The sequence below is a fragment of the Emydura macquarii genome, unplaced genomic scaffold (assembly GCF_026122565.2).
Source record: "Emydura macquarii macquarii isolate MOO-44397 ecotype Brisbane River unplaced genomic scaffold, CSIRO-AGI_Emac_v2 contig_1477, whole genome shotgun sequence".
Classification (NCBI taxonomy): Eukaryota; Metazoa; Chordata; order Testudines; family Chelidae; genus Emydura; species Emydura macquarii.
In genome coordinates this window covers 1,395,852-1,420,110 of record NW_027131614.1, presented here as the reverse complement: position 1 = coordinate 1,420,110, position 24,259 = coordinate 1,395,852, and the positions used below count along the sequence as shown (strand labels likewise).

At 40.1% G+C, this 24,259-nt stretch overlaps 1 protein-coding gene across 2 annotated transcripts in view; it reads left to right on the top strand.

The window, feature by feature from the left end:
• Window positions 1-24,259, top strand: part of WWP1 (WW domain containing E3 ubiquitin protein ligase 1) — a 157,707-nt gene that overhangs the window by 87,654 nt on the left and 45,794 nt on the right. For both annotated transcript variants that reach the window (XM_067553523.1, XM_067553522.1), the window contains exons 11-17: window positions 8,169-8,223; window positions 8,307-8,391; window positions 8,502-8,630; window positions 9,464-9,536; window positions 10,425-10,496; window positions 11,154-11,242; window positions 23,164-23,323. In XM_067553523.1, the coding sequence (XP_067409624.1) occupies window positions 8,169-8,223; window positions 8,307-8,391; window positions 8,502-8,630; window positions 9,464-9,536; window positions 10,425-10,496; window positions 11,154-11,242; window positions 23,164-23,323 (663 nt within the window). The remainder of the gene's footprint in view (window positions 1-8,168; window positions 8,224-8,306; window positions 8,392-8,501; window positions 8,631-9,463; window positions 9,537-10,424; window positions 10,497-11,153; window positions 11,243-23,163; window positions 23,324-24,259) is intronic.

Here is a 24,259-nt window from a genome sequence, read left to right as displayed (position 1 = left end):
GCAGAGTTGGTCCAATCTACTAGAGAGTCACGTCTTACCTCTCCTCTAAGGCCACACTCGGATCTGCCCCTGGATCTTACAGAGGAGGAGGGGCATTACACACCAGATCCGGCAGTTTTGCCATTACCAGTAAGACTACCATCTTAATCTACAAACAAAGCAGTGATCCCTACAGCTCCTTCTCCCCCTGATGATTTCAGAGAGTTCCAGGACCTTCTTCACAGAGTTGCTGGAAAACTACAGATTCCTCTTGAAGAGGTTCAGGACTCCCAGCACAAAATCTTAGACCTCCTCCACTTATCTGGGTCTAACAGAATAGCTCTCCCTGTTAATGTAGCTGTACGGGAGCCAGCTAGGCAGGGGTGTGCCAACTGTCCACCTGAATTCCCACCCACAAGAGGGCAGAGAAGTATTACTATGTGCCACCCAAAGGGGAGCAGAATTTTTATTTTCTCACTCTGCTCCCATTTCACTGGTGGTCCAAACTTGCGGTGTTCAGTCTTCTAGATTGGATGCTACCCTTAGAAATGCAGTCTTGTCTTTAGTCTTGAGCTCAGCTCTAAAGATCCTCTCTTCAGCTGGGGATACTGCTCCGTAGTCATCTGAAGTGGAGCTCCCATTGGAACGCGACTTGAAGAAGGAGAAGAGGTTACTCACCTTGTGCAGTAACTGGAGTTCTTTGAAATATGTGTCCCTATGGTTGCTCTAATACCCGTCCTTTCCCCCCCATTTCTTTGGAATTTTCTCTGTGGGGCTATGCAGTGGAGAAGGAACTGAGGGTGGTTCACCCGCCTAGCCCTATATAGCCTAGGTGCAGGCACAAGGATGTGTAGGGCTTATGCGTGGGCCAAATGGGTACTGTTACATAAAATATCCAATTGAAGGCATATGGGGTTAATTCCCTCTGGCCCAGAGCTGGGCGGGTATACCCCATCACAATCCGCTTTTTAAGTTAAAGAACCCCAGTCTTTCTTCAGTCTTTCTTGAAGGGCAGCGATGATGTGCAACCACCTCGTGTATGCTCAGGTTGTACTTAGGTACCAAAATACCTTAAGAACTTTAGGTATTCTGCCTGTCTTGTGCTATGGAGAGCTGTGGAGTCTCAGGAGTGAGAATCCTGCAAGATATCAGAGTAGTAGAATTATAAGGTAAGTAATTTTTCCTCCTTATGATGTTTAAACAACAGCTCAGGCTTTGAGATGCTTTGAAAAAGCATTCTATTTTCAAATGATTTTATGTTCATTTATCACTTTTTCTATGTATTTTTTATTGCTAAGTATGTCTGTTTATATGCAGAATCATTAAGAGTTAATAAGTTCTAGGAGTTTAGCAGAAGCAAAAATCGAAAATCATTGTTTGTAACACCCAAATGTAGCATATAATCAGAAATATTGATGCACTCTTAGAAAACAAAGATGTGTCTGAAAGTCAGTATTCTTAGTGTTTTTTTAAAAAGTGACAGAGAAAAGAAATGTAGAAAATGTTATGTTGGCAGGATTATTTGTAAGTACAATGTATTTCACATTTTTATAACAGGTATAATTATTTCTTTAATAAAACAAACAGGGAAAAAGTAAAATGATATGTAATTGCACTTTTCTGTTTAGTAATCAAAGTATAATATTTGTGTTCTTTGTTCATGGAATGATAACTTCTTCATCCAAAAGACGCTCTGCCTTTGCTTTAATGATACCTTTTACCATTATGACTGATTTTCACACCATCTTGAAACACATTTACTTTTTTTTTCTTCAGAATGGATTAGGCAACTGTTGCAATGTGTCTATCCTCTCTTATCTTAGATTCACCAGTCCTAATTTGGTGACCCATTTTATTATCTGTCAACGAGACACCAATATTCAAAAAGGAAAGCGAAATTCGGTGTTTTGTGGATTATTTGCTTCTCTTTACAACTGCTTTCCATATATTTGTCATGTTTGATGGATAGTTCAGTTACATTAGATACAGTTCCCATTAATAGTAAAACAAAAACTATGAAGAATGATAAGAAAACAAGAAACAAATACAAAGGAAAACACGTTTGTTGGCTACAGCACTGCTGTATGTTTTTCTGTTACAGCGTAGCTATAGCTAATCTGCATACAGACTAGAATAACTCAGTGCTCTGGGTCTGCCCCTGAAAGCCAGAGGAAGCTATTTGCAAATAAACAATAGCAGAGCTAACATGAGATGGTTGATGGTGGATTTTGTTACTCAAGGGATTGGATTGGCCTTTCCTTAGTGGTAAAAGAACCTCTCTCTTGACCTGAATGGCCAAAACAAAATCATTTTAAGGTAAGAAATGCAGAGTCAAGGCACCCAAACAATCTTAACTTCTCCTTGTAACTATGTCATAACAAGGAAAAAATATGAAAAAATAAATGTCTTCAGAAATCAGTTTAATCTATTCTGGGACCACAAACACTAAAATGCCTTAATTAAAATAATATGGTTATTGCATAACATTAGTACAGATGAGAGTTCAGGTGGCTTACATGCCTTAACTCTGCATTTCTTAGCTTAACGGGCTTGGATTTCTTTTAAGTGTAACCTTAACTAAATTTGCTGGGTTTTTAGTGGTTGGTTTTGGAATGATTACATCTCTGTAACAAAAATTATGATATAAAAATAATAGTTAAAAAAGACAAACCAACAGATTTTCTGTGAAAGAAAATTGTGCCTCCCCAGTCTGTTAGAATTGTTTGAGACTCAACAAAATAGTAGATAATGAAGAACTTAGGATATTCATTACAATATATTGATTAATATATACATAATTATATGTGTTAATTAGAAGTACAGATAGGAGAGACACAGTTCTCTTTTACACAAGCTATGCTGATTTGTCTGTGTCATAGATGTTTTAAGCCTCTGTTTAATTATCATTTCAACTATTTTGCCTTGAACTGAAATAAAGCTTTCTGGTTTGTAACTTCCAGGATCATCTCTAGTACCTTTTTTTAAAGCTAGTTACAATATTTGCTCTCCTCCAGGTTTGTAGCTGATTTTAAGGAGAGATTGTTTATTTTTGTTAACAGCTCAGACACTTCATTTTTAAGTTCCTTCAGAACTCTTGGATGTATACATGCCATCCAGTCCTCGAGATTTGTAGTGGTTTTGTATCATCAGTTTGTTCCAGCATGTCTTTTTACAAACATCTTAACCTCTAACCATGTCTCCTCTTTATTTCCTAAAAAGAGAAGTTCTAAGGTAGGTAATCATTTAGGCCCTGATACTGCAGAGTCATATGCACATGCTTAACTTTTTATGCATGTGAGTGGCTCCATTAACTTCATTCTTGTTCATAAAATTAAGCATATTTTTGTGGGATCAGGGGTTCACTTCTCTTCATTGTTCTTATTCTCCTTAATTGTTCCCTTCATACCTTTGTAGTCTAAAGGAACCACCGATTATTTTGCAATGTCCTGCTTCTGACATACTTAGAGAATGTTTTGGTCTTTTTTATATATTTGTCTTACTGGTCTTCAAAATGCATTGGTTCAATATTTTCATCCGTAGAATTACCTGATTCTATAGATAAGTTATATCAAGCATAAATCCTAGATTCTTCTAGGTATCCATTGACTCAGAAAACTCTGTGGACCTCTCAGTCACTCTCTGACATCCACTTTTTGGCATATTTCATGTCACTTACCAACTGTTTTCCTTTACTTTCACCAGCACACTGGAATTTTTAACTAACAGGATGATTATATAGTTTCTAAAATTTGAAAGGGTTCATTTAATTTACTGTGGTGTTGAATGGCTTACTGTATATAGTTATCTGTGTTCAAGACCGGCAGCTAAAAGCCACAGTGATGTAGTTTTAAAAACAAAATTCCCAACTAGATTTTTAACTAAAGATTGGCCTTTCTTGGTCACAAAAATTACATTTATAAGATCTTTTGTGAAACCTTGTTGGCAAATACAGTTTTCACCAGACAATAAATACATTAGCAGTGTTTCTCATAATTCAAAAGCTTAAGATGATCTTAGCCAAGGAATTGAGGGCTTTTCTCATCTTACTGGTGTTAATCATACATCCAGTTCTTACGACATCATTCATCTTTTTCAATACTTTTACATTTAGGATATAGTGGATTAGGAATTCTAATTCTAGTGATCAAATCTCTCCAGAGTTCAATTTACTCAGTTTTTGTTAGATTGATGATTTCTGAAAAACTTTTTGGAACTGAAAGTGAAGTAAGTGACTGCTCATATTTCCTAAATCATAAAGTATCTAAAAAAAAAAAAAAAGTCTCTTGTTGCTTCAGAGAATAGTTAATAGTCAAGCAGTTCTTGTCAGGACATAAATTCACATGTGTTCTCACACCTAAACAGATAAATGGAAGGCTGTTGTCAGAAGGCAGGTGCTATGTTTTTAATGGCCTGAGTGGAAGACACTTAAAACTCAAATTATTGTAGGAAAGCGAAATGCTTTAGCTACATAACTGCCATCTTATGTAAGTCCATCTCGGAAGAAGCAGTGTTTGGTTGTTTGGAAGGCAGCATATGTAAGCAATGGGAGAGTAAGAGTCACAGTACCCATGTTTTGTTCTTTTTTCTGGCTTTGGCTCACTGTGTGAATGTGAGAAAATATTTTTAACTTTCCTGTGTCTTAATTTCCCCATCTGTGGAATAAGTGAATTTGAGATCTTAGTATTAAAAGTTCCATAACTGCAAAGTATTATCAGTAATATAATCCTTTAGATAGATAAAATATTAGATAGTTCTACATTGATTCCCATCCATCATAATCTTATTTTTTATACATTCTCCATCAGACTGGGTTGGTGGATTTTTAAGATCTGAAATAGTAAAATTTTTACTTATAAAATAGGATTCAGAGTCTTAGATCCACCAGTCTGGAGACTCTTGCTTTTTCTTCCTTTTTAGGTCTGTACTAGAGTTTAATCTTATTTTTTAAACCCTTTCATTAAAGGTTACAATCTTGTACAGATCTAACACAGTAACAGCAGCCAGTGCAATTACTAATATGCCTAGTAACAACAGCCAGTGTAGTTACAAATTTTGTTACAACCTTGTTATAGCCTTCTATAGGTAGGTAGCATAGGTTAAGTGCAACCATTTTAATGTAACTTGAGTGTTTGTCTAGTTCTTCAAGGGAAAAACTTGTTCACAGAATGGTTCTGCCAATGGTCCCAAACATAGGCAAGCCACATCCTTTGTGCAGTGGAAGAAGAAAAAACCAAACCCCTATCTTGAGGATACCATGTGAAAATGTGCTCCACGCACCCAACCACATCCACACTCAACCATATATATTATGGATGCTTCAGCTCATTTCTGCTTCACACTGGCTTGCATGTGGATCAAAACACAAGAAAGAGAACTGTGCTTAATAACTATTTTTAAAAGGCTATAGATAGTATGGTTGGTGATCTAGTATAGTTGGGGCCTGGTCTTTAGTTCAGAAACAGGTGCCCATAAGGTGGGTCATTCTCATTTTTATTTATAGCTGAGTCACTCAGGGAAGCAGTTGGAAGGATATGCAAAGATTACTCAGGGTGGCACAAATCCTTCTTTGCCATTGATAAACCCTAAAGTCGATAATTCCGTCAATTTAGATTAATGTATTTAAGACCCAGCAACCAAATTTAAAGGTAAGAAATTACTACGTTCTTCAAAGGAGATGCATTTCCTCACAACTTAATTTTGTGTTTCTTTTTAGCAGTAAATTCACTAAGATACTTTTGTAAAGATTAGACATATTCTGTTACGAAAGGATTGTGTGACCATTTCAACTATGACCCTTGTTATGCAGTTTGATGCTATTGTACAAACAAGTGATTTTCTTCAGTATTTTTTCTATCTTCTTGTAATGGTTCCATAAGACAAGACAGAGTTGTACTTTAGTACACAGTAACCTTAAAGCCCTTTTAAGTATGTCTAGTATCTGCATGCCATTAAGGCCTACATTGACACTATTACGATAATTATTATTTTGAAGCACCTAGGATCCTTAGTACAAAGCCTTAAAGGAAGCAGTTGAATATATTAAAGATAGTTTTAATTGCTTTTTCATTTTCACTCTGACCAAATGTAAATTATAATGCTTTGAAGATGTTAAGGTACATGGAGTCTCATTTTACTTTGACATAAATCAAAGTAAGGTAACTGACAAGATGCCTTGAAACTAAGAGAGTGTGAATGATGTTGAGAACTATAGATGTTGAATTACAAACTATAAATTTAGTATGAAGAGCTAAGGACACAGAAAACTTTAACTCTTCTTACTTTTTTAGCTTTTGCCTAAAGTATATTACTTTAGCATAGCTTAAAAATTATATGATAACTTAAAGTTATGTACATTTTATGTTGAAATAATAAGTTGTCAAAGAACCGTATTCTCCAAATAAAGAATTAGTAACTTAGAATAAAAAATTCATTTGCCATAAATCATAGAATCATAGAGTTGGAAGGGACCTCAGAAGGTCATCTAGTCCAACCCCCTGCTCAAAGCAGGACTAACCTCACCTAAATAATCCCAGCCAGGGTTTTGTCAAGCCGCATCTTAAAAACCTCTAAAGATGGAGATTCCACCACTTCTCTAGGTAACCCATTCCAGTGCTTCACCACCCTCCTAGTGAAAAACTTTTTCCTAATGTCCAACCTAGATCTCCCCCACTGCAATTTGAGACCATTGCTCCTTGTTCTGTCATCTGCCACCACTGAGAACAGCCTAGCTCCATCCTCCCTGGAACCCCCTTTCAAGTAGTTAAAGGCTGCTATCAAATCTCCCCTCATTCTTCTCTTCTGCAGACTAAACAAGCCTAGTTCCCTCAGCCTCTCCTCGTAAGTCTTGTGCTCCAGCCCCCTAATCATTTCTGTTGTCCTCAGCTGGACTCTCTCCAACTTGTCCACATCCTTTTTTGTAGTGAGGGGCCCAAAACTGGACACAATACTCCAAATGCAGCCTCACCAATGCCGAATAGAGGGGAATAATCACTTCCCTCGATCTGCTGGCAATGCTCCTACTAATGCAGCCCAATATGCTATTAGCCTTCTTGGCAACCAGAGCACACTGCTGACTCATATCCATCTTCTTATCCACTGTAACCCCCAGGTCCTTTTCTGCAGAACTGTTGCCTAGCTCATCGGTCCCCAGTCTGTAGCTGTGTATGGGATTCTTCCGTCCAAAGTGCATGACTCTGCACTTTTCCTTGTTGAACCTCATCAGATTTCTTTTGGCCCAATCCTCCAGTTTGTTTAGGTCCTTCTGTATCCTGTCCCTACCTTCCAGGGTATCTACCACGCCCCCCAGCTTAGTGTCATCTGCAAACTTGCTGAGGGTGCAATCTACCCCATCCTCCAGATCATTAATGAAGATGTTGAACAAAACCGGCCCCAGCACCGACCCCTGGGGTACTCCCCTTGTGACCGGCTGCCAGCTAGACATGGAGCCATTGGTCACTTCTAGTTAAGTCCTATGCTCTAGCCAGTTCTCTATCCATTTTATAGTCCATTCATCCAACTTGTTTAACTTGGTGATAAGAATACTGTGAGAGACCGTATCAAAAGCTTTGCTAAAGTCAAGGGTGCCTGATTTAATGGTTTTAAATGTAAGGTTGAAGCTATTTATTTAGAAATTTTAGGATTAACTAAGTGCAAAATACTAGTAAGTTTAAAGGGTAGTTTATTCATGTGCTCTAAAGCTTTTCTTTCAAGTAAAATTAATGACTTTGAAATCCAAATGGCAATGCAGAGAAAAATATTAAAATAACTTTGTAATACTTGATAACATACCTTATTCTTGATTGTGTTATATGGTACTGCTTACAAGGGGTGACATGCAAAACTAATATTGCATACTTAGTTTTGAATTTTATCTTACCTTGGCCATCAGGCTAATGTACTTTAATGCAGTTCTGTAGATCCTTCAGATCTCAATGTACCTCCTGAGTAGCAATATGTTTTTCAGTACTATTGTTAGCAAAACTATTGTTCTAGGGATTCTAGAGAGGACTGTCTAAGCAATTCATATGTAGATTCTTTGGTGAAGACTATCTTTATGAAAAAAGACATGATGTTTATAAGAATTGATAGAATACGTAACTTGTGTATTTTTAAAAGTATCTTCATTAGAATTATTTATCTGAATTTGTTCTTTAATATAAATGTGTCTCTGGTTTTTTGTTTATACCTAGGCTTCAATGTTATCAGCAGAAAATGATCCACTTGGGCCTTTACCACCAGGCTGGGGTAAGATGATAAGCTATTAATTTAGTAATGTGACTAACAGAAATTTGTCATTTGGTTATTTAGTAATTTTTATTTTTTTTCAGAAAGAAGAGTGGATTCAAATGATAGGGTGTACTTTGTGAATCACAACACCAAGACAACACAGTGGGAAGACCCCCGAACTCAAGGGTAGGTGTATATGATGTCTATATTGATGTGTGCAGATCAAATGATCATGCTTAAAAATTGCTGTGTGTCTTCATGTGAAAAACGTGTACTGTTTGTAATTCGTTTTACAGTTTACAAAATGAAGACCCACTTCCTGAGGGCTGGGAAATCAGATACACTAGAGAAGGTGTCAGATATTTTGTTGATCATAACACAAGGACAACAACCTTCAATGATCCTCGTACTGGAAAATCCTCTGTGTAAGTGAGCAGCTAATAGAGGTTTTTTTTTAAAGGTATTGATTAGTCACTGTTTAATAGTGATTAGAGTTCCACATATTAATGAATAGTTAATACTATATCTAGGACATCAGCACTAATTGCAGTACAAGTTGCTACCTTGAAAGTGTATTCTATTTTGGAGATTTAACTACCAACCTTATTTTTCTCATTGAAACATTCTGTGATGTTACTTTGTTCATTTTATGTAATTTTTGTCAAGTGCTCAAATGCCATGTTTATAAATGCAGTACAAATAGATTAAGGAAGTGCAGTAAAATTTGAATATTAGCTAGATCATAATTATTAATACTACGTTTAAAGAAAGTAAAGAACATTCAAATACTGGTGATAAAGTACTCTTTTAGCTAAAATATTGCTACATCAATTATATTGATAACTAAACAAAGTAGTTGTTAATACCCATTGTTTCAAAACAATGTATAAATCAATTCATACATTTTCATAGTTCGGTGAATGTATGCACCCACATGTTGATAGCGCTCAGAACAGGATCTTACATATAGTGTTAAAACTGACTTCCTATGACATAGATGATCTTTCATTAATTCAAGGAGTTAACAGGTTACAAAAATTAGATTACTTTAAAAATTTGGCTAAGAAATTTTGAATGCCAGAAAATAAAACTGGAGCATATGTTAGCCTTTTTATGGTGACCATTTCTTGTGAGCTTGAATTAGTTTTTTATTGAAATGCACAAACTGTTAGTCTAGTGGTGAAAATATTGAGAGCTGATTATACTGTTCACTATGTGTTGCATTTATTTAAAACACTTTAAATATATTGTTTTACAGAAATAAAGGCCCACAAATTGCTTATGAACGTAGCTTTAGGTGGAAACTTGCTCATTTCCGTTACTTGTGTCAGGTACTGTAATAGTAATTAAATCTATCTTTGAAAATATGAATTTGTGTTTGTGATGGGGTTTCACTGACTGAGGTGCCCCTCTGTGGCTGGGTATGGGCATAACAAGTTCCTTTTTCCTGGCAGCCATTGTTGACAGTTGCTTTGACCTTACAGTGATTTGCTCCTCATGTAACTTGGCTCTCTGGTCAGGTCATGCATTTACGTCCATCTCTTTTGGGGTATATAAAGAGTCCAACAATGGGGAGCTCTTTTGGTTAGATGAGGGGTCTAGGCTTCTCCTGGATAGAGATCTTAGGATCTTGACCCTTCTGTCTTAAGAGCCTTCTCTTGGCTAGGTTTTCCATCTCAGGAATAGGCTTTCTGCCTTCCATGCCCTCTAGTAGTTGGTGGGGTAGCCAGGAACCATTCTTTCCACCCGGTTCCAATCCAGGGTCCAGTGGTAGGCAGCTAAGTCCTGCACCCTAAAGTGTTGTTTGCTGCCTCCCTAGATCTTTTCCTACCAGTCCCCTCTTTCCCAAAGATAAAATAAAGACATTAAACAATTGAAATCAAAGATAAAATGTCAGTCCTTCTGAGTGTCTTGAGTCTCTTCTCTGTGGGTTTGGCAAAGTGGCTACAGTCTGTTGGCAGGAGTTCCTACAGTGCTCCTTCCCAAGAACACTGGGTATAGATCAGTTCACTTCTACTGCCTGCATGCCTACTGAGCTGGTTTTGTCTCCTTTTGAGTGCCTCCTCCAAGATATGCATGCTTTGTGGGTGTGGCCAAGGGTCAGGATCATGAGGGAACAGCGCAGCTGCTTAACCCCATCTTTACTGATGTGGTGTTTGTATGCCCCATCACAATGTTAATTTAGTGTATGCTACCACTTATGTGTTTTATGCTTACAGTCAAATGCACTGCCGAGCCATGTAAAGATTAATGTATCCAGACAGACACTGTTTGAGGATTCCTTCCAACAGGTAAGGCTATGATAATCTGCTGTATTTAATATGTTCATTAAAGTAAGACAGTGTTACAATATGCTGTTCGAGTTTATATGACTGTGCAAACGTTAATAGGGAAAACCTTGATTGTAAGAATCTATTGTTCTACCATAACTACTACTTCAAATATTAAACCTGTATAAATAGGGTTTACAGTTCTTAATCTCTAACATTTTGTACTTCACAGATAAATATGCTGCCTTCTGTTCTAAAAAAAAAATTGAACATTCCCAGTCTAAAACTGTTCCTTCTCATCCCAGCAGAAATGCCTCTGCAGGTATTCTGTGATATCAGGAAGAATATTATTAAAGGGAAAAATGTAAAATAGTTTAGGCCAAAATTATACTTAACCATTAAAAAGAAGTGATCTGATATATTGAAATAATTTGTTCAATACTTTCCCTGTTATTGAATACAATTTGTAAACTAAAATCATTTAACAAAGATATTAAATGAATATTTGTACCTCTGTTTAAAGTAAAATGTCCTGATCCCCAACTGGGTACTTAGGTGCTACCATAATACCATAATAAATAATAATAATCTGAATTTGAAACAGTCTGTATAATGGGTTGAAAGTACATTAATTTAATGAAACTTTTTTTAAAATTTGTGTTTAAAATTGTTTGATAGATCATGGCTTTAAAACCCTATGACTTAAGGAGGCGATTATATGTTATATTCAGAGGAGAAGAAGGATTGGATTATGGTGGTTTAGCAAGGTAAGGGAAATTCCTTATAAATCTTGTTTCAAATAGTTGTAGATTTTATTTTAAAATGAGAAGATTGCACTCTTACAAAAATGGAGTTGTAAATTGCGGACAGAGGCCACTCACTTTGCATATTCTGTTGTGACCTAGGTAACTTTTTTAGCCACTTTCATAAAGTCAACCTGCGATGTCTTTTACTGTCTCTGTGAAAATCCACCCAAATAAGACTGAGTTATAAGCTACTAAAAATTGCTGTTTGCATGTTGCTCTGGAGAGGTTTGTTAGAGGCTAGCAGGAAAATTCTTCGAACATTCTGACTGTCCATCCCAGTCCTGGAGGGACCAGGCAGGATTATTTCTTTGATTTAGGGTCCCTGTGGGTGCTCTGCTTTAGGTGCGTATGTGCCCTTGCACCTTTGATCTGAGATTTTTGGAAGCAGTGCCTGCACATGTGCCCCAAACATACTCATGCCCTGTATTGAAGTTATGTAGAGCTGCATGAGCAGAACTGCCCTCAGTTCCTTTTCAACCGCCTTTGGCCAGAGATGGAGTCTAGTGTGTGCCTGATTGCTGTATACCTGTTTTCTCCCTTATATTTGTGTTTTAGCTTTGTTGTTAGTTCTAGTAGTAGTAGGTTTAGCCCTGGTCTACACTTACTTGGAAATTCGGCAGCAATCAACTGGAGTTATGCAAGCTACTCTGCGTAACTTGCATAAATCCCATTGACTGCTGTGCTTCCATTCTGCATGCTGTCTTCACTACACTGCACCACAGTTCCCGTTGACACAGCGCTACACCACTTGAGGGGGTGGTTTACCAGTGTTGACTTCCTGATCGATTGAGCGGGTCTACACTGACCGCTGAATCGATCCAGAAAGATCGATCTGACAGTGGTGACTTTGCCGCCATCAGAATAAACATACCCTTAGCAGCTTATAGTTGGAACATTTGTTCCCCTTTCCTTTTCTAAAAAAAGCCAAAACATATACATATGAGCACACACATTTTTGGTTTTCCACTTTTGAAGGCTTGTAAATGACTTTTTCTTCTGTCACGGATGCCGGGCTTACCAGAATTTAAAAGGTGCCTCTCCTGTCAAGAAACTATCCTTGTTATTGATGGGCCCTCCCACTGAACTCATTACTTGGAAGACTGTATGCTTCCAGCAAGTGTAAAATCTGCTTTTTTTTTTTTTTTTTTTTTTTTTAGGAGTAATCCCATAAAAACAGGGACATTGAATATAGGCTATTAATGATCGAGCAAGCCTTAAAAGTGGCTTCTAGACCAGGATACAGAGAACACTCCCCCGTATGGGGACCCTTCATGTCTGTCAGTGTCCTGTCCTCATTGAGATCACAGTCACTGATAGCTTCCCAGGGGAAGATGGCACCAAAACCCCAGTCCCCAAAACTCTTTGACTGACGTACTAACAGCCACGCTGCCGATAATGAGAGCTTCCCATCTTAAGTATAAGGAAAGGAGATAAGGAGAGCAAAACTACAGAGTTCTTCTTTCAGTGATTGATTGCACATGTCCTTTCCACTGTACGTGTGTGTGCAACTTTTGCACAGTTGTAGGAGATTTTTTGCCTTAGTGGTACTTTTCAGGGCAGTGTGAGCACCCTCTAGTGCTTAATGCCACTTCAAGCAGGCATAAAAGGCCACTCTGCCCTCGACCCCACTCAGTTCTTTCCTACTGATGGTTGTTGGAGCTGCGATCTTTGTTTCTTCATATCCTCCCTTCCTTAGTATAAATAGTACCTTTAGCATAAGTTTTTAGTCTCCTATAGCATATCTGAAAGGTTAGTTATAGGATTAAGTTTAGTATGGTATCTTTTTAGTGTAGGGTTACTGGTGTCCCAGTTGGATTCTGGACTTGTTACTGGCTGATGCCCCGACCCCTTGGCTGTAAGGCTTGTCATTCGTGTAATAGGTCTATGCCAGTGAGTGACTCGCACCACGACTCCTTAAGTGTCTTAGAGAGGCGCATGTCACATTTGTAGAGGGTTCAAACCCTGTTTGAAAAATGACAAGGCTGCCAGACTTAAGTACCTACTCATGGAGCATGCACATCTTCTGCCATTAGAACCCTCCTGCTCCAAATGGGTACCAAGCACTTCCAAGTCTGTTGGAAGTGCTCCTCCTGTTCTGACAGAGTCCTCAGGCTGAATTGCATTGCTGGTGCCTAAGAGGAGACTACATAAGTCTCCTAAGGACTTGGGACCAGGAACCTCTAAAAAAAAAAAAGCACCAAATGTTCGGAAGAACTCGGAGGAGCGCTCAAAAATGTCATGCTCCTAGGAACAGTCTGTGAGCCAGGAGGAATTGCTGGCGCTGGAGCCCAGGAAGGGTCTGTTGGGACCAATCCCTGAAGAATTGGTGCATCTTTCACTACTGCAGGCTCAAGAGCCCTTTCTGGTGTTGTTGGACACCTGTGGCTTTCAAGGCAGCCAGAGAGTTGCTTAACTTGTTGGTACCAGCTTCTCCTGTGATTCAAGAGCCTATCGATATTGGAACCATGTGCTCCTGTGGTCCTGGCTCCAGCCCCAGAGCAGCACTCGGTACCAGCCACCTCTACTCTTGTGGTATCTTTATGTAGGATTACATCTAGCAGCAAGCCAGTGATGATTTCACTGGTGTCCCCTTCTCCAGGGTTGGAACCTCTCTCCTCAGTACCGACAGATTCAGCTCCCCCGTGGTTGGGGGAAACAGATTCCTCATTGGACTTGGAAGTCAGATCCTTTGTGTCGCAACCTGAGCATGCTCAGCAGTCCCAGTAGGGTGCCTGCCAACTGTGGTACCATCCATAGTCTCAGCATTCTAAGAGCCAAGGGCCTACACAGAGCTGGGTCCAACGTCCATAACAGTGACTCTCCTGGACTCCTTAGGGCTTTCCTCCACCTTCTCAAAGCTATCTACTCCCTTCCTGTACTTCTACATCAGCCAGATACCTGGAGCATCTTCAGGAAGGTCACCATCTTTCTTCCTCTGGTACCAGACTCAGTACTGTGCCAGCAGAGCTGCGTGCTTAGGATTCCCCTGTAGAGGCATTGGAGAAAGGAACGTCTCAATAACCTTTGATCTCTTCTTCATTGCCTGATGACGCAGTAGTGGCTGAATCTACCTCTCCCCTTCCTGCTGATTTTAGAGTTCCTCATCACTTGTTGGGGAGGGTGGCTGCAGCTCTAGATATCTAATCAGAAGAGGTACAGGGAAGGATGACATGCAGACTTATAAGCATTTTAGCCTCTAGAGGGGCCCTGTAATGTAGTACTCCCTATTCATGAAGCTATCCTGGATCCTGTCAAGATTTCATGGCAGACCCCTTCTTCTCTACCTCCCACTGCCAGAACAGTGGAGAACAGATATTCTGTTTCTTCACAAACACTTTTACAACTACCCTCCTCCAGGCTCCATGGTGCTTATGGCCAGTAATGAAAAGGAGAGGCCAGGACACCATGCTGATACTCCAAAGGGAAGGAAAGCAAAAAAAAAAAAAAAATCTTTTCAGCAGGGAACTTTATTTCACAGGAGGTTTATAGCTCAGGATCACAAACCAGTAAGCATTGCTGGGTCATTATGATTTCAGTCTGTGGGATACTATCCTGACATTCAAAGATAAGTTTCTTGATAAGGCACAGCAGGAGTTCTCTGCTTTGGTGGAGGAAGGCAAATTAGTTGCTAGAACAGCATTGCAGGCAAGCCTTGATGCAGTGGATTCCACAGCTTGAGCTATAGAATCATATAAGATTAGGGTTGACAGGGACCTCAGGAGGTCATCTAGTCCAACCCCCTGCTCAAAGCTATGGCCTCCACAATCACTATGCGACTTTCATCTTGGCTGCAGCATCAGACCTCCCACTGGAGGTACAACAAATAATTCAAGACTTCCCATTTAAAGATCTCTCGCTTTTTTCCAGTAAAACTGATGAGGTTTCATAACCTTAAAGATTCAAAGGTGACCCAAAAGTCTCTGGGAATCTGTACATCAGCGGCAAAAATAAAGCCATTCCACCTATAGCACTCCCAATGGTTTCAGCCTTTCTTGCTGTGTTCCCAGAACCTATCCAAAAAGAGGAGCAGGGATTACAAAAGGTGCTCTCGTCCTCCATCCTCCTCTGCAGCTGTCAGCTCTTTTAGGCAACCTGGCTTTTATAAATGATCATTTTGATTTATTGGTTAAGAGCAGTATCCCATTGCCCACAGTGCCATCTTTCCCCACCCCTGTTTTTGCCAGCCACCTAACCCACTTCCTAAATGCTTGGATCTGAAAGACCACAGTTCAATGGGGCTTAAGTATGCTGGAACATGGATACTTCCTTCAATTTATTTCTACCTTCCTTCCCCATTTCTTTTCAGGGACCACTCTCACAAGAGGTCAGTCTTTCCTGCTCATGGGGGGGGGGTTATACAGAAAGTTCCCATGTTGTTCAGTGGGAAGGGATTGAATTCCCGTTACTTCAAAGGGGAGTCTCAGACATTTTTTAGATCTAAGACAGTTAAACAAGAACCTAAAGAAAATTAAATTCTGGATGGTCATTCTAACATCTATTATCCCCTCCTTAGGTCCTGAGGACTGGTATGCTGCTATTGATTTAAAAGGTGATATTTTTCACGTAGCAATTCACCAGGGCCACTGAAAATTCTTCAGGTTTGTGGTGAATGGATTTCACCACGAGTTTGCAGTGCTGCTTTTCAGACTATCAGCAGCCCCTCACATTTTCACAAAAGGCATGATTGTAGTAGCAGCATTTCTGTGAAAGTGAGGACTCCATGTGTTTTCTTGCCTGGACAACTGGCTAGTAAGAGACCGGTCCAGGTTAGCCACTATTCGGTCCACTTTCAACATGCTCAGTCAGCTAATCAATTCAGAGAAATCCATCCTGTCTCCTGTTCAAAGAATACAGTTAGTTGGAGCAGTCTTGGACTGTACAAAGGCCGGGGCTTTCCTGCCACTGCAAAGGTTCCAAATGATGCAATCATTGCTCTACATCTAAAGGTGCACCCTGTCACCACAGTTTAGAACTCTAGGATACATGGCAGCGTTCGCCTACTTGTTGCAGCACACCAGACTACACCTTAGACATCTACAGAGTGTGATAGCCTTGGTGTACTCACCGGCCCATCGTATAAACGTGGTGGTTCAAGTACTCACTCAGGTCTTATCCTTCCTAGACTGATGGATAGAACCTATATATGTTTGCAAAGGAGTTCCCTTCTCTCTGCAACAGAGACTCACTCTAGTCACTGATGCATTTGATTTAGGTTGGAGAGTTCATTTAGGTCACCTTCAGACTTGGGACCTTTGGTCTCCCCAGGATCTGAATCTCCATATAAATATCAGGGAGCTCCAGGCTCATATCTGGCTTGCATGACATTCCTTCTGTGTGTCAGGAGGCAGAATTTATCAGTGCTTATAGACAACATAGCAGCTATGTTGTATGTAAACAAGTAAGGATGAGCCTAATCCACAAAATTGTGCTAAGAGGCAATCCTCCTGTGGAATTTCTGCATTGTTAGTTCCAATGCAGAAAGCTGCTTACCTTCAGGGAGCTCAAAACACTCTGGCAGGTGGATCACAGGCCACCACGGGTGGTCTCTTTGACCGAATGTTTCCAGGTCCATTTCCTAGCATTGGGGTACTCCCCAAGTGGACCTGTTTGCAGCAAGAGAGAACAAAAAATTTCATCATCTTTGTTCCTGAGAGGGCTTCAGCCCAGGTTCACTGACAGATGCTTTCCTCCTCCATGGTCAAGAGGCGTGCTGTATGCTTTCCTTCCAGTTCTACTCCTGCCCAAAGTCTTATCCGAAGACTAGCAAGAGTCCACTCACCTTATTCTAATAGCCCTTGCATGGCCACATCAACACTGGTTTTTGATCCTACTAGCCCTGTCAGTCAGACCTCCACTGGTGCTCCCAGGAGGTGTGGAATAAAAGGCTACAGACCTGTGTAATCACTTAAAGAAAAGAGTTACCTACCTTTCTGTAACTGTAGTTCTTTGAGATGTGTTGTACAAGTCCATTCCATGACCCACCCTCCTTCCCCCCCCTCTCAGAATCTTTCCAATAGGAAGGAACTGAGGGAAGTAAGGAGCAGAGGGTGGCTTCTTAATGCCTGTGTGCAGTGGTGCAAGCCATTCACGCTACTCTGAGGGGTGCTGCTATGGGAAATATCTCTGACAACTGTGCACGAGGCATGCATACCTGCAGTGGAATGAACATATGCAACACATTGCGAAGAACAGTTACGGAAAGATAGGTAACCAGTTTTTCCTCAGCAAAGAAGATCCGGTCACTGGAGACCTCAGGCCCCAAAAGGAGGGCTAATGATGCTCTGAATACTTTGGGTATTGTGAAGCATTTTAAGACTTCAACTAAGTCCCATACCTTAGTGGTAAAGGGCTCAGTATCAGACTACTATTACCAAGAGACTAGTTTCAATGGACACCTCAACCCTCTCGGTACCTTTGCAACGCCATTGGTGGGGGTACTGCAGGAATTCAACTACCCAAAAGAACTTATAGTATCTAATGAGCCTAAGTCTCCACTCCTTGCAACCTCTAGGTACCTTTGCAGGATGTATGATCAGCTGTAGAAGATTTACCTTTTGATGGACCGAAGCCTTTTGCAGATTCTACAGTCAACTTGCTTCATATTATAAAGGACTTGAAGGCAATACTTTTATATCTTTAGGAATATACATGCCTGCAATAAAAGGAAGTTTAGTAGGTCTCAGTTGGCACACAGATTCCGCCCTGCTTTGATTTTCTGCCTTCTGTAAGCCACTGGAACCACCAGGTAAGAGGTCAAGGTTTTAAAAAAAAAAAAAAAAAAAAAAAAGCCTACAACTACCTCAATTGCTTCATCCCAGCCTTCAGCATTGCCCAAAGGCCAATTTTGATGGTTTGGTCAAAAGTCCAAATCACCCAATGACCAGGTTTTATCTGCTGCACGACATAATCCCCCCAATCCTCAATTTGGGTACCACTTTTGTCTAGTTCATCAAACATAGCATGCTATTACTTTGGACAAATGGGTATTGAAGACCATTAATTCGGTTTGTACGATCCATTTTACTTCCACCCTTTCCTTCTGAAACCCCCTTCCCTTCTTGTCAGGGGCCCCTCTCATGAGCATTGCTGACACAGGAGATCTCATCACTTCTAAATCTAGGAGTCATATAGCCAATCTCACTACAATAGAGGGAAAAAATATCTATTCAAGGTATTTTATGATACCCAAGAAAAATGGGGATTGGAGCTTGATGCTAGATCTCAGACAATTGAACAAGCATGTCAGACAGCTGAAATTCAGGATGGTGTCCCTATCAACTACAATTTCCTCCCTGGAATTAGGAGACGGTAGTGACCCTCAACCTCAAAGAGGCTGACTTCTAATTAGTGATTCATTCTTCTCACAAAGATTTCTTTGTTTCACTTTTAATCACAAATATTACCAGTACCGGATCCTACCATTTGGCTTGTCATCCGCCCCAAAGGTGTTCTCAGAAATCATGGTGATCATAGTGGCCTGCCTCTGTTGTCTAGGAATAACTGTCTTTCCCTACCTGGAGATCTGGCTCCTCAAGGGCAGTCATATCGGGAGTATGAAGGCAATTCAAACAACAACTTCATTTCCAAAATGTAGGCCTGCAGATAAATCTTGATAAATTGATCTTCATCCCTACACAATGAATTCTCTTTATAGGAATGCTTCTGGATTTGGAAATGGGCAGAGCTTATTTCCTTCTCAACAAGTTCCTTGGTCTGAAGAACTTTATACAAAGAGTGCAGCTCACTCTTCAGGTTTCAGCAAGGACACATCTGTAACTTCTGGGACACATGGCAGTTCGCATTTTTGTGACACAAAACACAAGGTGGTTCCATCTTCAGTGTTTCCAGGGATGGCTCAGGATTGTTTATGTGCCCAGTAAATACAGTCTCAACAAGCAGGCATCTGTACCCAGTCAGATCCTTCAGTCACTCACCTGGTGAATTAATCCATCCAAAGTTTGTGCAGGAATGCAACAGTCATTTTAACAGACTCCCCCTACAGTCATTAAATAGGACGCTTCCCTCCTGGGATGGGCAGCACGTCTGGATACTCACAACAGGAACAGCATGTGCACATCAAACTGTTGGAATTAAGTGCAGCCAGAAATGCTTGCCTCCACTTTCTTACCTTAGTTAAAAACAAATCCATCAAGATCGACAGGCAACAAAGCATACATTTATAATATCAGTTGTAAAGGTGGAGCACTTTCCCCTTCATAGTACTGAAGTGATAAAGCTTTGGAGCTGGTGCATAGCTAATCAGGTAATCATCTCAGCTTCTTACCTCCTGATATACAAAACACCATGGCAGATGCCTGAGCAGACATTTCTCCCTAAACTATGAATGGAAGTTGGATTTCTGAGTCCTCAGCAAAATATTCATAGCTTGAGGATTTCCAGAGGTTGATCTTTTTGCCACAACAGCTAACACAAAGTGCAGGATATTCTGTTTCTGAGGGGGGCTTGATCCCTAATCTCTAGGCAGTGCTTTTTTCATTACATGGACAAGACATCTCTTCTGTGCATGTCCTCTAGCTCCATGCTCTTAAAGGTCAGACAGGACCAAGTCAAAGTAATTTTGATTGCACCAACTTGGTCAACACAAGTTTGGTTTCCTTATTTCATCAAACTCACCTCTTGTCCTCCATGGCACCTCCCGGTCAAATTTCAACAGTTGTCTCAGGATGTGGATTGAATTCTTCACCCCAATCTGAAGGTCCTGTAACTACATGCTTGATTCCTTGATGATTCTCGAGAAGAGAGACCACATGTTCATCAGAAGTACAAAATATAATGTTAAATAGCAGAAAGGAATCTTCTAAACATACCTTCAGAAATGGAGAAGATATAACTTTTGTCGCCCTTTCTTCTATCCAATCTGGGATATCACACACTGAGAGACAGTAGCCCAAGACAGAACTAACTGGCAAAGACTTGTCAGAAAAGGAATGACAACTTTTGAGGAAAACTGCCTTGCCCTGGTCACAGAAAAATGTCAGAAAAGAAAGGACAGACAACTGTTATGCAGCAATTGTGACCCAACCCTGCCTCCCAACAACCCCTGCAATGTCTGCCAATGAGTCTGTGACTCAAGGATTGGACTCCTCAGTCACCAAAGGACCTATATCAAATAAAACCTGTAAAAGAGATCATCCTAAACTTTTGAGGGATTGCCGACGATCCAGTTATCTCTTTCCTCAGTCTTGGATTACCTGTTGGAATTCAAAAATTTAGGCCTTTCTGTGAGTTCTATCAAATGTTCTTAAGAAACAGTAACAGCTTACCATGTGCCAATAGAAAATTTCTTGGTGTTCATTCATCTGACTACAACAAGATTCCTAGAAGGATTTACTAATACTTTTTTCTGCAGATTTAGACCCTCTTTGCAGCTTTGGGATCTTAACCTGGTTCTTAACCATCTCGTGAAACAACTCTGAGCCATTAGCTATGTGTTTACTGCTACTTCTGTCTATGAAGATGACCACCTTGGTGACCATCACTTCTACGTGAAGGGTTGGGGAGATGAGAACTCTAATGGCAAATCCTCCCTGTACCTTATTCTCCAATGAGAAAGTATCTTTATGACTTCATCCAAAGTTCTTACCTAGACTGTCCTCTGAATTTCATATCAGCCAAACTGTTCACCTTCTGGACTTTGTTTCTACTGCAGATAAGTGCTCCCTTTGACACGTCTCCATTCAGACTTTCTAAATGGATCTCTGGATGTATTATTGCTGCTATGGTTTCACTGAGGTTACACTTCTCCTAAGAGTGACTGCACACTCTACCGCTATGTCTGTATCAGTACTCAAAGATATTCCAGTTACTGATATCTGCAGGGCATCTGTGTGGTCCTCTGTGCACATGTTTCCAACCACTATGTCCTAATTGACGCTGCAAGATCAGATATAGCAGAAGGCAATGCAGTTCTTTCTTCAGACTCTGTTCCAAAACTCCCATCTCCTTAAAAGGTTACTGCTAGGGAGTGACGTAAAGTGGAGTACCCACATGGATGCTACTCAGCGAAGAAGGAGTGGTGACTAACCTTTGGCAGTAACTGGAATTCTTTGAGATCTCTATCCCTGTGAGTGCTCTGCTACCTACACTCCTCCCTTCTGTTTTGGTGCTGCCTCTGTGGGCTTTGCAGCAGAGAAGGCACTGAGGGCGGCTTGCCTGTGAAGCCCTATATAGCTTTGGTACAGGACATACGTGCGGACAGAATCATATGTGCAGGCAGAATAGGCACTGCTACCAAAAATCTTCAATCAAAGGCCCAGGGCACACATGTACATAAAGTGGAGCAGCCACAGGGACACATGTTTTAAAGAACTCCAGTTACCGCACAAGGTGAGTAACCTCTCCTTTCCCTGCAATTCCTCGTTCTGGCAGCTGCGTGTTACTATGATGTCTTAAATGAGAACAGGAAGTATTTTTCCTGTGCTCTCAGTGCTCCACTTGTTGATATTCAGGCAGTATGGAGGAGGAGGAAGAAGCAGGTCTACTTAAATGCACAGAGGTTAGAAACAGGAACTAGGGAGACAGGCTGGAAGTTGATAGGAGTAGGGCAGAAAGGAACTGAAGCGAGCAGAATGGTGGGGGCAATGAGATGCTAGGGGTTGGAAAGAATGGGCAGACTGGGTAGGGGCAGGGGCAAAAAGGTCTGTAACCCTACATGCCCTTCTAGAACATGGAATTACAACTGAGGTTTCTTGAGTCTCAGTAGCTGTGAAACTCACAGGCAAAGTGTGTGTCTCATTCCTCTTCAGTGGCTGATCCACATAGAGGAAAACAGCATACTTTTGCTACCGGTTATTCTCTTAGCTCAGAGACTCTCTGCTGTGGATCTGAAGATTCCAACACTCCTGACCACCCATAGGTGGCCCATCTGGTTCTAGAGGTGGGATTACTGTTTGGTTTGGTTTCAATTGGCTTTTTTACAAATTTAGGCTTTTTAATGTAATTTCCTGTTTTAAAAGAAGATTAAGGTTCTGAAGTCAAGTGCTTAGAAATTTAGGAAATGTCAAAAATAATATTCAGAAATGGGGTTCTCTTCCTGATTCTGCCATGGAATTAGACTGAGCTTTTCACAGGTGGCAATTAATTGTGTGTCCCTCCTTTTTCTGGGCGCTCCATGTGAGAAGTGCTGAGTGCATACAGTAGCAACTGGGATCAAAGGGAGTGGTTGTCAGGACAAATAAAGTGCTATTAAGTACTCTGAATATCAGGCTGTTGGCATCTCAGATTGTATACCCAAAGTGTACACTTTTGACTTTTAATGTCACTGTGCCTCAGATCACAATCTTTAAAATAGGAGCAATAATACCACCTTATGCCGCAAGATATTGTGAAGATAAATTTATTAATGTTCTTGTAATACTCAGATACTGTAATGATGAACACCAAGGATTCATCTGTATTCAGAACAGCGTTTGAATGGTGTGCAGTAAATAAGGCATGGGGCCACACATTGAATGATGAGGAAAAATGAAATATTGAATATTTGCTCATTTGATAAGCACCATCCACCCAGTGCACTGGTTGAAGCAGTGGTCCTGTGGGGAAAAATATAATATGTAGTAATGTCATTAAAAATTCCATCGTAATTCAGACTCAGAAGTGAGCTGAATTAAGGCTGCACAGGAACGTTAATTCTGACATTTCCTAACTTTTGAGAGCTTGACTTTCTAATCTTAAATTTGTATTGCCTTTTTTGTTTGTAGTACATATGCCATGTATCATGTTCTTTCTAATACAACAGTGTGAACAATATTTTTGTTGGTTTACCCGTGTTTAGACCATTTTGCTTATCCATTTCAAGGAAGTTGTGAAAAAAATCTGTATTTGTTATGGGTCCTCTCTTTTTTGTTTTTTATTTTGTTTAGAGAATGGTTTTTCTTGCTTTCCCATGAAGTTCTAAACCCTATGTACTGTCTATTTGAGTATGCTGGCAAGAGCAACTACTGTCTGCAGATAAATCCAGCATCAACAATTAATCCAGATCATCTTTCATATTTCTGCTTCATTGGGCGCTTTATTGCTATGGTAAGTTTAATTGAAAGTTTTTTATTTTTGTTGTTTTGGTTAATTTGAAATTTGTTACAGAAACAATAAAATATATTTTTGTGTTTTACATTTTTCCCCAAGATTGTTTCAGCACTTGCTAAATAGAGGACTTAAGTATGTAAGGCTGTTGATCCAGGATAATTTGTTAACAATAAAAGTCTCTTACATTCATAAGATTCCTGAGGATGATCATAAATTTTGTGAGCAGAAGAGAATTCTCTAGTGTCAAAATGTTAGTCTAAGTATTTGATGCAGAATGTTGTTTGTTTTTTTTCTTCCATATACCTCATTTGGCTGTCTAAATAAGTATCTTCTTGAAAAATCTGTCCAAATTTTTCATAGAAAGACTCTCCAACCTATGTAGGCTACAGCAAAAGTACACATTAATTTTAATTTTTACAAAAGACTAGTCAGAAACTATTGAAGTATTGTTTAATGTACATTGTAAATCATCTCCACCTTGATTCCTCACTGAACCTGGACAAAGTTTAGGTGTACTGGAGAGTGGGGGATGATAGGGAGCTGATCACACCACCTCTTTATTCTCAGTCACCCACACTCTCCTTAAATTAAAAGGATAGTTTTAATACATTCCACTGGCACAAGGTCTCTTATGTACCTAATGTCAGTGAAAATTTAGCTGTAACTGAGTCCCACTCTGCCATGATCCTTCCCCTCTATCGACATGCCCTCATTTCCACATCACCACCATTTCTTCTGCTGGGAAGGGACAGGGTGGAGCACATGGGTGGAAGTTTATGTAACACTAGATGCACTGCCTTCCAGACCCTTGAATTGAACCCAGAGTCCTGAATCATACATTTCCCTGGTATCAGCAAATATCTGTGAAACCCTCTGGCAAACTGTGCATATCAGTAAGCAACTGTTTATTCTTTATCTGTTGTTCCTTTAGCT